General features: G+C 45.4%; 1 protein-coding gene across 2 annotated transcripts in view; it reads right to left on the bottom strand.

Annotated features, from left to right (window-relative positions):
* Positions 1 to 13,555, bottom strand: part of ZNF638 (zinc finger protein 638) — a 41,545-nt gene extending 27,990 nt beyond the window's left edge. For both annotated transcript variants that reach the window (XM_070948952.1, XM_070948953.1), the window contains exons 1-5: positions 13,362 to 13,555; positions 7,032 to 8,607; positions 4,147 to 4,208; positions 3,417 to 3,458; positions 1,895 to 2,178 (exon numbers count right to left, since the gene is read on the bottom strand). In XM_070948952.1, coding sequence (XP_070805053.1) covers positions 1,895 to 2,178; positions 3,417 to 3,458; positions 4,147 to 4,208; positions 7,032 to 8,607; positions 13,362 to 13,555 — 2,158 coding nt within the window. The remainder of the gene's footprint in view (positions 1 to 1,894; positions 2,179 to 3,416; positions 3,459 to 4,146; positions 4,209 to 7,031; positions 8,608 to 13,361) is intronic.

Below are 13,555 nucleotides of genomic sequence, written 5' to 3'. Positions count from 1 at the left end.
GGTGGGGACCAGCACCTTAAATCGCACCCAGACCACTGGGAGCCAGTGCAGCTCGCGCAGGAGGGGTGTCACGTGGGCACGAGTTGCATCCATAATTACCCTCGCGGCCGCATTCTGGACCAGTTGGAGCCTCCGAGTGCTCTTCAAGAGGAGCCCCATGTAGAGAGCATTTCAGTAGTCCAGCCAGGAGGTGACAAGGGCGTGAGTGACCGTGTGCAAGGCGTCCCGGTCCAGAAAGGGCTGCAACTGGCGAATCAGGCGAACCTGATAGAAAGCCCCCCTGGCCAGGGCCGTCATATGCTCTTCTAAAGACAGCCGTGCGTCCAGGAGGACACCCAGATTGCGAGCCCTCTTTGTGGGGGGGGGGGGAGAGAGCAGAGATTCATCTCCAATAGTCAGCGATGGCACCTGCTGACTATATCGGGGCGCCGGAAGCCACAGCCACTCGGTCTTGGAAGGGTTGAGTCTGAGCCTGTTCCTCCCCATCCAGACCCGCACGGCCTCCAGGCAGCGAGACATCACATCAAGGGCATCGTTGGGGTGGTCTGGGGTGGAGATGTACAGCTGAGTGTCATCAGCATACTGATGGACTCTCACCCCAAAACCACGGATGATCTCACCCAGCGGCTTCACATAAATGTTGAACAGAAGGGGCGAGAGGACCGACCCTTGCGGCACCCCACATACAAGGCGCCTTGAGCTCGACCTCTACCCCCCTGCCAACACAAACTGTGAACGGTCGGAGAGGAAGGAGGAGAGTCACCGCAGGACGCAGTGCCCCCTATTCCTAACCCCCTCAACCGTTGCAGCATGATACCATGGTCGATGGTATCAAAAGCCGCTCAGAGATCTAATAGGACCAGGACAGAGGAGCAACCCAGCAGCCTACTGGGAGCCAGTGCAGCTGATGAAGTAAGGGGGGAGTACCCACCCCCCTGCCTTTGTGGACTCCCATGTAGCTTCCAGATGATCTTCAAGAGAAGCTCTATGTAGTTTACCAATGGATGAGAGTATTTGTAACTCACGTTGAAATGAGAGGCCCTTGGTGCTCTCTCAGCTCGGTTGTTTTCTTGCAGACGTTTCATGACTCAACCAGGGAACGTCATGAGTGCCACTGATGAACGGTGAAGCTACTGATGATGTTCCTTGGTTGGGTCATGAAACCTCTGCAAGGAGCAACCAAACCCAAGAGAGCAACAAGAGCCCCACATACAGCTTATTGCAGTAAGCCAACAAAGAGGTGCATAAGGCAAAAGCTAACTCCGTTTCCTCCTTGGCCCATGCCCAAATTGTTGAGAAAATTTTGAGGGATTTCAACTTCTTGTGTGTCTACTTCCATTTACTGTCATGGTTCCAAGTCATGATCCCAACCAAGTCAGAACTCTGAGACTGGACCTCTTCTCAAAGATTCTCTTTATTGGGTATATCATATCGGCACATTCAAATGTGAACCCCACTCTTAAATATTTCCCTTGGTTCAGTAGAATTAAAAGAGTGTCACAGATCACATTGCCCAACTGAGAAATTGGCCGGCTCTTCATCTCTTCTTGAGATGACCTTGGCTCTACCAGCCTGTGTTATGTCTATATCATAGAACAGCATTCCAAACCTCCTATCCTCCCCCTGCCCCCAATCTATGTGGCAACTAAGAAAGGGGGGAGGGGGGGAATGCCTTAGCCAGTCCTTTTGAAAGTTGACACGCTGTTTTAGTATGTAAAGTAGGTTTTTTTAAAAAATGAAATGCTCTAAAAGTTTGCGATGAAAATGAGATTTTCTCATTTCTCATGCAAGAGAAATACTTTCTCTTAAGATGAGTGCTGCCTTTAGTCCAATTTAAAAGGGGATACATTTGGCTGGCTGAAGGCCAGCAAGCCTCTATAAACCACCACCTTACCTGGAGAGCGGATATATCGTCTGGACCCTCTCTCTCTGCTGGAAGACCTTTGGAATGACGAAATGGGATTATAAGGTCGCCATGGAGACCTTGACCTGTGTCTGAAATTAGGCAGTGGCCGTGGACTTCGACTTCTTTGCCTGCTTGGCCTGTGCCTGGGACTCCTGGATCGGGACCGAGTTCGACGTCTGGCATGCCCAGAACTGGAGCGTCTCGACCGCCTGGGGCTAATACTGGCAGAACGCCGCCTGGGTGTGTTGTTTTCATTTCTGTCGCTCTCTCGTCTAGGGACAAAGAATGATATACATCACCTGATGGTTTTGGTTTAACGTGAAACTACCCTAATACAGGGAGTCCTCACTTAACACCTATTCGTTCAACGACCACTTGAAATTATGTCAGTGCTGAATAACAAAACAGAGGGACCTTGGAGGTCTTCTAGTCCAACCCTCTGCTCAGGCAGGAAACCCTATACCATCTCAGTCAAACAGCTGTCCAACCTCTTCCTAAAAACCCCCAGTGATGAAGTACCCACAACCTCTGGTGGCAAGCTGTTCCACTGTTTTATTGTCCTCACTGTCATGAAGTTTCTCCTTAATTCCAGGTTGCTTCTCTCCTTGATTAGTTTCCATCCGTTGCTTCTTATCCTGCCTTCAGATGCTTTAGAGAATAGGTTGAGCCCCTCTTCTATGTGGCAACCCCTCAAATACTGGAAGACTCCTGTCGTGTCACCCTAGTCCTTCTTTTCTCTAGACTGGGCAAACCCAATTCCTGCAACCGTTCGTATGTTTTAGCCTCCAGTTCCCTAATCAAGGGCCTTATGATCAACAGCTCAAAGTTCTGGCTGTTGGCACAGCCCATGTTGTTTATGTGAACAAAGTTCAGCACCCTGCCCTGCCCTCCCCCCCCCTGCATCTACTACCATCTTTTAGTCACCCACCTACCCACTGCCCCCGGTTGCCCCCATCATCCAGCCTCACCCACCACCCAGCCCGCTGTACTGCATGCCACTATTGTACCACCTGGGGCCTGTCTCATGCTGCCTTCTTTTGCACCTGTGTGCCACCAAGGCTTCTCTCGCACCCCAGCCAACTGGTCTTAATCCTGCCAACCAGGACCTCCGTTTTTCAAGGTAGGCATGGGGGGGGGGGGGGAAAGGCCCCAGTTGTGCCCTCAGGAAAGCCACTTCCTAGCCAGCTCTTTCTTTTGCAAAAGGAGGTCCTGTTTGGCAGGCAGAGGCTCTGCGTGGAGCACAAAAAGAGGCCTTTGCCGGGGCACGGTAGCACCGCTGGGAAAGGAGGTGCACTTTGGCAACCTTTTCTGGTTACAACTGCCATGCAACCACTATGATTTTTTTAATTATTCTTTTCATTAATATGCCGTTAATTCACTAAAATGTCTTTGGGATTAAGCAATAGCCTTGAGTTGCCTGTGAGTGAGTAGACGGCCAATATAAATTTTCCAAACAAACAAACAAACAAACAAACACCATCACATCCCAAGAAAACATCACGTAAGCTACCTTTTTGTTGATGAATGGGATTCTGGATTCCAGTCAGGATATCTATTTCAAAAATAAAACTATTAATACAAGAATCCTGGAAGCTTTTATATTCTTTTCCTTAAAACGTATTACCTTGAACCCAGTTTGAGTACTGTCCCCATTTTCACTGTCTGCCTAGCTGTGTTTCCTACAATGTTCTCACTGCATGCGTGCTGAGCTTCAGAAAGCTGCAACTATACAACTCTTCAATATTAAGTTGAGAATTCGAACTCATTCCTTCCTACTGGTCCTACAGTTACAGGTCAGTATTTTGGCAAAACCCACAGATCCGCATTTTGCAAGGTTTGATTTCAGTTCACAATAGTTTTCTACTGACATAAGCATCTGGCCTGCCCATGAACCCCTGACTGATCTACGTGTTGGCTACACTTTGAAAAGGATCCTACTCTGACTTCTCCCATTTTCCTATGACCATGAATTATCCCAGGGACTGTAGGGGAATCTTCCTTGCTCGGGGTCATAATGTCCCATTGATCACATAACACAACTGCACAAAGAATGGAACAAACCCTTTCAGAGGGATCATGCTGCAATGTCCGATGGATTTCATTCAAAAATAGAGCAGGAGCAGTGATATAAAAGTTTCATTACATAAATTATGGTTTGCTTAATTCAAGTATTAATTGAAGCGTTCGTGTTGAAAAAGATGGGGACCCACAATGTAGAGAAATCAAATAAAAACTCTTACTGTTGGCGTAGCTGGCGGCAGCTTTCAAGGTGTGTGGAAGAATTCTGATGCTGAAGCCAATCCTATAGAGAACAAGCAGCCAGGAGTCAGGATTAAACTATGGACTGGGATAATTAATTACCAATTAATACCTTTACACCCCACCTTCGTTCCAAGAAGATAAAAGGGATAGATTTGTTCACCTCCCTCCACCAACTATCATCAAAGCAACCCCGTGACTCTAAAAATTCAGGAATTCTCTCATTTCTTTTGTGAAGGTGGGGAGGCAAAGATACCCATGTTGGAAAACCCATTCCCTGCTGATCTCAGCCTGCCAAGCAGATCACAGCTCAGCCACATGCAGCACAGGAAAGAACCCTGGTGGTTTGGCAAATACATAACCTGCAATTTTATGCAGGCTCAAAAGAAATCAATGTATTAATAGAAACACTGCAATTGCCAGGGGGAGGGAGGGAGGGAGGGAGGAAGAGAGGGAGAACAGGCACTGCTTTCCTCAGGATGAATTCTGGTCCTTTGGATAGGAGCAGCAACGCCTAGGGCTTCATGGCTCAAACAGAACTACAGGATGATTGGAAAAGTGGGGAAAATGTGGCATTTCGAACAAATTGATGTCTTTGGGGCTAGTAGGAGCACCCTACCTTGATCTGTGAAGCCCCAGGAAACATTAGTTTCCATGTCCCATCATGACTATAATCAATTATTATCAATTCATCCAAATCACTAGGTTTGTGTCAAAAAGCTCCAGACAAAGTCCTCCTTTCTGATTTCCCCAGAACTATGGCATTTCCTTTCTGGGATCACACAGGACATCCTATTTCAAGTGGCATCTCCTACACAAATGGTGTTTATTATGAGCATCATTTTTTGGGGAAAAAAAACACCTCAAAAACATGCTTCATGGGCTACCTCTTTTAAATAAATGAGACATACACCCTCTTAAGATAAGCAGCAGCTTATACCTGAATGTGGGAGAGCCAAAATAAAACCAGTAAATTTATATTGCCATTTTGGTTGGCACGGAGACTAAACAAAACATGTAGAAAGGAACTTGGGATCCATTAGCTGTGTTTAAGACCAACAAGAACAACAGGCCACTTTAATACACAAAGCTGACCTATCCCAACTCAATGAGCTCCAAGGAAACCTACATCGGAGCTGCACCTGGTTTATTCCCAAAATTTTTGAAAGCTTTGTACTTTCGAATTAGCAATGGGGTCCGTCTTGTAAAATCCATGCTTGTGGAAGAACTGAGCATTAACCCTGAACTTCACTGACAAATGTAAGCACATTATTAAACCACTGAACCCAGTCAATTTACTTCAGATTATCTGAGCCCAGCCCGACACTATAAAATACATTGTACTTCAATCCTACAGTTTAGGATTTGAATATCTGATAATGTTTAACATTTTGGAATGCATCTGGCACTCTGACTGATGTAAATGACCATCCTAGGCTGCCAAGATACTCAACTTTATATGCCTGCATGTATGTACAAATTAAAGACAAAATAAGAACTAGTGACTATGTCTATCAAATCTATTTTAACAATTATTTGACTCATCCTTTCATCATTCCGAGGTCAGTAAAATAAGGATCCAGATTGTTGGGGGGACAAGATGCTGACTCTGAAAACTGCTTAGAAAGGACTGTAAAGCACTGTGAAGCGGTATATAAGTCTAGGTGCTAATGCTATTATAAAGAGGCTGAAAACACAAATTTTGAAAGAAAAACTAGAACTATTTGGATTTCTCCTACTTTATCTAAAGAACGACAATATTACATTTTGTTTTGTTATGGTCATGTGCCAAAAATACATTCTAAAAATATCTGCAATGATGCTCTTTAGTTCCTGTTTTATCCACCCCTTGAACTGTCAAGAAATGAAAAACATTGAGCCTTAATAGTGCTTTAAGGGGGGGGGGGGAATGTAGCTATGTTGGAAGGAGATACTAGACAGGGCCTCCTGGAATGATATTTTATTATGTGTTAAGATCAGTGGCTAAATGTTAAAAACCTTAACCCACAACTGCCATTTTCCTAAGCTACAGAGGTCCGTGTGTCTGAACTTTCCCTTGGGCTGCCTTCATCTATATATCCTCCGGCTATTTTGTTCTTTTTCAATGGCGTGTGATTTCCGGAACCCTACACAGCACCTACCAGAGATTTTCATATGGGGATTATTGGGTACATTGAAAATAATTTGCTTAACAGATGACACAGTAAGCAAACAAACATAGGAAGATAACATTTCTGTACAAATTGTGATCAATGAGTTTCTCACTGCTGTACTAAAAAGTCTCCGAGATTGGTCCAGAACATTTCAGAGGCATATGCAAAATTACTGAAATCAGAGAATAGACAAATCAGGACCTGCCAAATCTGAACAGATTCCAGGTGTGACCAAGATGCTCTGGATTTAACCTGGTGGAGTAAAACTTCAAATTCCTAAAACAAGTTAGCTCTAAGTCATCATTCTCCAGACTCCAGATAATCTAAAATGTGTTGGATTTCAGCTGCTATCCTCTCCAAGTTTACGCTCTTAAAGTAGAAGCATTCGCCTGGGAAGTACTATTTTGTATTTAAATCTTGTACGGCTTAAAAGGGTGAAGCAGTGTGATGAATAAGACCGGCGGGGGGTGGGTGGGTATGCAATCTAAGTTTGGACAAAGCTAGTTAAATGTCTAACTATCGCTGCTGCTCTTTTTTAGGAACAGACAGTAATTGAAAGACATTTGAATCAGATACTTATCCTAACTTGCGGACATTTTAAAAATAATAAAATGCATAATATTGTACAAATATCCATAAACTGGCCTCCAACACAGAGATAATATATTCTGTATAAATTATGTAATCTGACTGGGGCGGGGGATTTGACTCACCTTCAAATGTCTACATTCTACATTACATAGGGAACACATATGTGGAAATATTCTCGGAGACGCAGCATAATAATCATTCATCATTGACGGAGTGGGCAGCCTCTTCATTTTCTGGGCATCCATCTTGGAAAAAACCGGAAGCCAAGAGGCCTTCACGACCCCAAATGGAGACTTTATAGGCCCATCAATCTCTTTCCGGAAAGGTTTATGGGCAGGAGCCGGTTCAGGGGGAGCACTAGGGCTCGGTCTGGACTCCTCATGAATCCTCTCACGCCGGTTCATACCCCCAAGCATTTCAGGTGCAAAAGGAGGAGGGGGAGGAGGCGGCGCCTGGTTCATAGGTGACATCATGGGCCGAGCTACAGACGGGGGAGGCAAAGCTTGCCGAACAGGTGGCATGGCAGGCCGAGGTAGGGGCGGCCCCACAGGCGGCATGATGGGCTGGACTGCCGGAGCTACCCCAGTTCCTGTGGAAGGGGCACACAATCCAGACATCTTGTTTGGCGAGTCCATGGGGAAAAAAGACTGGGTGCTTGGTGTGCTTCTTTGGAACCCCATCTGGCGGATTAATTCCTCCACGGCATTCATCTGTTTGCTGGTTATGCCGGCTGGCGGGGTCTGCTGGGACTGGAACCCTTTCAGGGTGTCCTTAGGAGGCCCCTCCGAACCGTAGACCTTCACCTCCAACGGTCCTTCATCGTACCTGTATTTGCTCTCGTGCCCATAATCAATGACTTTGCTCTTGACCATGGAGCCGCGGCCATCCTCGCTGCGGAAGTTCTCCTTTTCGCTGCTCTGATGAGGCAAACTTGGCATCTGATGAGCCATTTTCCTCATACGGATGTCCCTTAAAATCAAAGGCATATTTTCGGGGGTCAGCTGATCGTCTGGATAACGGCTAAGTTCTTCCAGGTCTTCGTTGGACAATCCAAAGCTCGCCAAGATACTTGAGGCGCTCTCGTTGGTATACCGGCTTTGCACAGTTGGGGAATAGTCTGTCATCCTTCCTGGGATGGGCTGACTCTGGCTATTATTTCCAGGAGGAAACGGATTGTCCCAATGAGAACCACATCCTTCCATCTTCTGCTGCTGCTGCTGCTGCTGATGTTGTTGTTGCTGCTGCTCCATATTCATTCTCTCTGCCGCTTGTCTTGGGTCCATTCTGTGTGGAGGCACCTGAATGTTTGGCCTTGGAAATCCTGCCCTCATGTCTGATCCCATGAACCTTTGGGGCATTCCATCAGAATTAGGCGGGAGCTGCCTCTGAAGACCACCTGGTCCAGGTCCCGGCCTGTGAAAAGGCCCACGCGGGATTGGATCAGGCATGCTAGGTCCCCTCGGCCTTGGCGGCATGTTTCCTCTAGGGTTAAACATGGCTAGTTTCAGGAACGCCTCATTTAACAAAGGAGAGGAGGCTACAGAATAGTTGGAAGCAACCAAGTTCAACTGATGAAGAGCCAACTGGGTCTTAATCTGAGCCAACTGTAAAGGAGGCAGGCCCAACAGAAAGGGGCTGACAATGCCAAGGTTCAGAGAATTCACAAGAGGTGCAACATTTTCCAAGAACACCATAAAGCTGAAAGTTAAAACACACAAAAGTTAATTACATGTATTTGTTTAATGTACTTCTTAAAGCGGTTTTACTGCTTTTAAGCATATTGTTGGGAAACTTTGTTTCCTTTAAAAATATATATTATTCATTCGGCAAAGTGGCTGCTTTTAGCAATTTCCGATTGTTCGCTTTACTTCTGCACTATGTACTTAAAAAGTCTAAAGCTGGGTTCACACATGACAGAAACAAAATTTGTGGGATAAAGCACAGGGGTTGAATTCACATGACTAGCTAAGCCAAAACCAATCACACATTGCAGCCACCCAGAGTCGCTTTGGGTAATAAAATGGGAGACATATAATAAATAAACCAGCTAATACGAAGTGTACAGCCTAAAAATGTTCATATTCAACTCAACTGAATAAGAGGTTCAAACGTTGCAACTTTGGTGATTTTATTATATTCTTTCTGAATATATAGAACATTTTATTTACAATGTCATTAGAAAAAAATTTGTAATACAAAAGCGTGCATATAATTGAACCTTCAATTCCTTGCATTTACTGGAAAATTATACATACAGAATTCAGTAGATATCCACTAACAATACACGTAGCATTAACTGTACCTCCGGCATGATAGCAGTGATATTCAAGCAACACTAAGCACAGAACTATCGTTCAATCATGTTATTAATTACCTGGCGGGCATTGTAAAAAAGAAAATATTTCACGAGAGTTACTTTCCTTTTGTCATACTGCATTTTGTACCGAAATGAAAAAATACAGCAATATATTGAAAGTGGACACAGCAAGGAAAGAAAACGAAGGGTATGTTTTCATTTATGTGTCTTCTATTCTGGCATGCTTTGCCCCCCCCCACCCCCTCCAGCAACCACCACAATGGCCAACTTTTTCCATGATGCCTCAGCAGCATTAGGGAGGGGGCTTTCTTCCTCCATTTTGAAATAATGCTAAAAAAACAACCACCACCACCATTCTGGGGGACCAGCTTCCTTTTATTCGCTGGTTTCTGGACTCTCTGATCAGCCCTGAACAGTCGCTGCTATGCTTCCAGCTGAAAGACATATGGCAGCAACTAAACTGAAGACACCAGCTCAGCCAAAGTTATGCTGGTGGGCCATGACTCACGAGTAACCCTGGTTCTTGTGAACTTGAAATGGCCAAGACAAAGGCAGGCAACATGATTCCTGCTCTCTCCAGAAAGCCACAGCTAAGCAGATCACTGCTCTTTAGAAGACTATCTGTGGGACCTTTGTTCAGTCTTACTCTTCATTTATATAACTAATTACAATACAATGTAATCGTGGCCTGCTCTGGGTACAAACAGGGTACTCTCTCAATTTAACAGACCGAGGCAAGAAGACCGAGGCCATGAAATCTGAATGCATGTAATTGATTTAATCTGTCCTCTATACCAGTGTCCACAACCTGCATAAATTAGGTCAATGGTCTGGACTGCCAATAAAGGAGAATATTTGTAGCTCAGGGTTGAAATGAGGGGTCCTTGGTGCCTCTGAGCTTCTTTTCTTGCAGACATTTCATTACCCTAACTAGGTAACAGAATCAGTGTTAGTGAGGAGTGCTGTTTGCTGTCAGTTTATATTCTGGTGACTTGCTTGTCTGTGTGGGTGAGAGTGCTCTTACAAGATTCTTTGGTTGGGCTGCTTTCTGGTGGCTCTTTGGCAGTTGCTTGTCCGGACTGCTTTGGAAACTACAGATTTTTGCCCAAAGTGCAAAGTAAATCTTCTCTACTTCATCTGAGGTCCAGAGCATTGAGGTTTTACTGCACTTGTCAAGCAGATTATAAACCGAACAAACATTCGTTGTGTGAAACAAAGTTAGCAACAGGGCTACAACTTGGGGAAAAAAACCCCAACAAGATCACATTGAGCACAAAATCATAACATTAAAAAAAGACTAAGAAAAAAAAATCCTCATCCTCAGTCAACAATCCTGCTTGGGGAGCAGTTCCAAAGGCCTGGGCTCATTCCAGCCCCACCTCTGGTCTAAATGCTCCACACTCAAAAGCACAGGAGGATTTATACAGATGCATTCAGTGCTTTAAATAACCTAACTGCTGCAAAACATTCAGAGCCTTAAATGTCAGCTTCGGTGTTTGACACCAATACAATTATTGCAAGATGGCAGCGGTATTTTGCCCCAGAGGTACAGTATACTGGCAGCTCTATTTTGAGACTTCCATGCTGCCTTAAGAATGCAGCAAGGATGTGGGGCAGGACAAAAATTTGAAAGGACTTGGGCTATTCACGTCAAAGTCTTGGTCTATCTTTGAATCAAACGTGTGTTTTCCCAAGATTGCGCACCTAGTGCCAAGACCCAAACTCCTTCTAAGGGATTGACAGTAGGCCATTTCGCTTTCTGCGAGCTCCAGCCCCTCTTCTTCCCTTTCAATACAGATCCCATCACCACCCCACAAAACACACGGAGCATTTAGAGTAATCGTCTCTAAATGCAATTCATTTGCTCATAGAATTCAACTCTGGCTAACTATCAAGCTGTGGGTTTTTTTTTAAGCCACAGAGCTTCATTCAGATCTATTTGCAAACCTTATCAGGATTTACATTCTTACAAGCCAAACCAACTTTGCCCTGCCTCCCCCCTGCCCTCCCCCCCAATCTTTTCCTTCTGCAACAGGCAGCAATGTCAGGTGCTTGTGTTCAGTGTTTGTTTGAGTTCAGCTCTGCAAAATAAAAATTCTCAAAAAGTAGAGGAACATTACTTGTGCAAGAACATTCTGCAATTTTGATGCATTTCATAACCAGCTTAGCTAAAAAGCAACAGGAAAGGGGAAGAAAACAAGCAACAAGCAACTTTGTTATGAATCAAAATGTTCAATAATGTGTGGGTGATAGAGATCCAAAGATATTAGTTGTCTTCTTTACACAAGTCTTTAAACAAATTGGAATAAGTTCTTAGCTGGTTCTACAGAAACTCCATGAACAAAGGGTTCAGCAAGTTCTACCTAATGAGGAAAAAAGGCTTTGACTGTGTTGCTTCAGACTTCTGACACCTTAACCGAGCTTTGCAGTGGGAGAATTACAGAATTCTCAAGAATGCTGCATCCTATTGCCATACCTCCAAATATGTCCTGGCTCACAGTTACTAGTGTGCTTTTAGCTACAGAATCAGAACAAGACCTATCTGTGAAACTCAGACCAGTGGTCAGGTCCGGCACAGAGAATTTCCGCCCCTATTTTTAATTCCCCAAGCAGAAGCGGCAAGTAGAATTATACCCCTTAGCAGAAGAGATTGATTAAGAGACTGGACAACCATTTGTCTGCAATAGTATAGGGTGTCTTGCTTGAACAGAGCATTGGACTAGAAGACCTCCACTGCCCCTTCCAACTTTTATTCTGTTATTAACCATAACAAACGGTGCCTAGCTCTTGGCAGCCACAGACTGCTTTGCATTGCTCAGTTGGTATTTGCCCAAAATCACCTGCATACCCTGCCTAACCAGAAAAAAGAGCCCAGGAGCAAATTGTGAAAGGAAGACAAATCCTGGGCTGATGTATGGATAGGAAGAATCCTAATGCAGTTATTGAGCCACAAAGAGAAAAATGTACCTTCATAGAATTAATTATAGGGCTGAAAGAGAACCTTGGAGGTTTTCTAGTCCAACCCTTTACCCAAGGCAGGAGTCTTTATACCATCCTGGATAATGGAGCATGCCTGGAAGACGTTGTATTGATGTGTTTTTTTAAAAATGTGGGTGCAAATCAAAGGTGGAAAAAGTGGGGAGGGCCAGGACAGAAACTATAATGCAAGGAGGGAAATAAAGCTGTATCAGCCACAAGGCAGCTCTGTGTGTGTGTGTGTGTGTGTGTGTGTGTGTGTGTGTGTGAGAGAGAGAGAGAGAGAGAGAGAGAGAGAGAAAGAGAACACGAATGAACCAAGGGTGTCCACCTGGGGCACTTTTAAGATCTGTGGACTTCAACTCCCAGAATTCCCCACTCAGCTTAACCCCTGTTATGAGCACAGCCTAAGAACTACATGGGTGGAGGAATCTAAGCATGGGGGGGGGGGAGTGCAGGGGGGGGGGAGAGACCTTCTCCTCCTCTTGTCTTGTCAGGGAACACCCCCTGCCCCTCTTTTGTCTTGGGGGGGAGGAAGGTGGGTCCCAAATATGAAAAGGGGCAGGCTTTTTTTCGGGGGGGGGGAGGGGGGATGTCCTGGGGCAGAACCCAGGACATCCCCTCAAATAAATAAATAAATAAATAAATAAATAAATAAATAATTAATTAATTAATTAATCCTGTCTTTTGCACCGAAGGTCCCAAGGCTCTTTTTTGAGAGGAAAATGGGCTGCAAATAAATGTAAAAAATAAATGTAATAAAATGCAATGTAATAAATATAGTAAATGAATGTAATAAATGTAATAAATGTATGTAATAAAATGTAAAAAACGTAATAAATGAACGTAATAAATAAATAAATGTGGTAAAAGAAATCTAATAAAATAAATAAGGTTTAAAAAACGGGACAGGCCACTCAGAGGAACAAAGGGGGGACTGACGGGGCCTGCAGCGCCTGGCACCGCCTCGGGCATCGGGGGGGGGGGAGTTAAGGGGGGGAACCAAAACCGAGCCGGGCGGCCCTGCCAGGGAGGCCTCCCGCGCCTCCTCCCCCCCTCCCCAGCCGCCATTTTGCGGCCTTGCTGCCCCCGCCGCCCTCCGCCCTCGATGGCCTGGGGGAGACGAGGTAGGAAGGCGGGGACCGACCGCAGGGCCCACCTCTTCTCTGCTCCCGGGCTCCCTTTACCCGACCGCCCACGGAGGCCTCGCGTCGCCCGAGTCGCGGCACCGCCACCGGCCGCCTCAGAGGGAACCGCCGCCGCCTCAGCGTTGCTGAGGCCGTCTGCGCAGGCGCGCCGCGCGTGCGGAGAAAGTCGGTAAAAAAAAGCCCCGCTGAGAGTGACGCCGCGCAT

The sequence above is a fragment of the Pituophis catenifer genome, unplaced genomic scaffold (assembly GCF_029215685.1).
Source record: "Pituophis catenifer annectens isolate HBS135680 unplaced genomic scaffold, rPitCat1.0.hap2 SCAF_8, whole genome shotgun sequence".
In the NCBI taxonomy this organism is placed as follows: domain Eukaryota; kingdom Metazoa; phylum Chordata; class Lepidosauria; order Squamata; family Colubridae; genus Pituophis; species Pituophis catenifer.
Note: the sequence above shows the minus strand (reverse complement) of the source record. Positions and strands in the feature narration are given on the sequence as shown.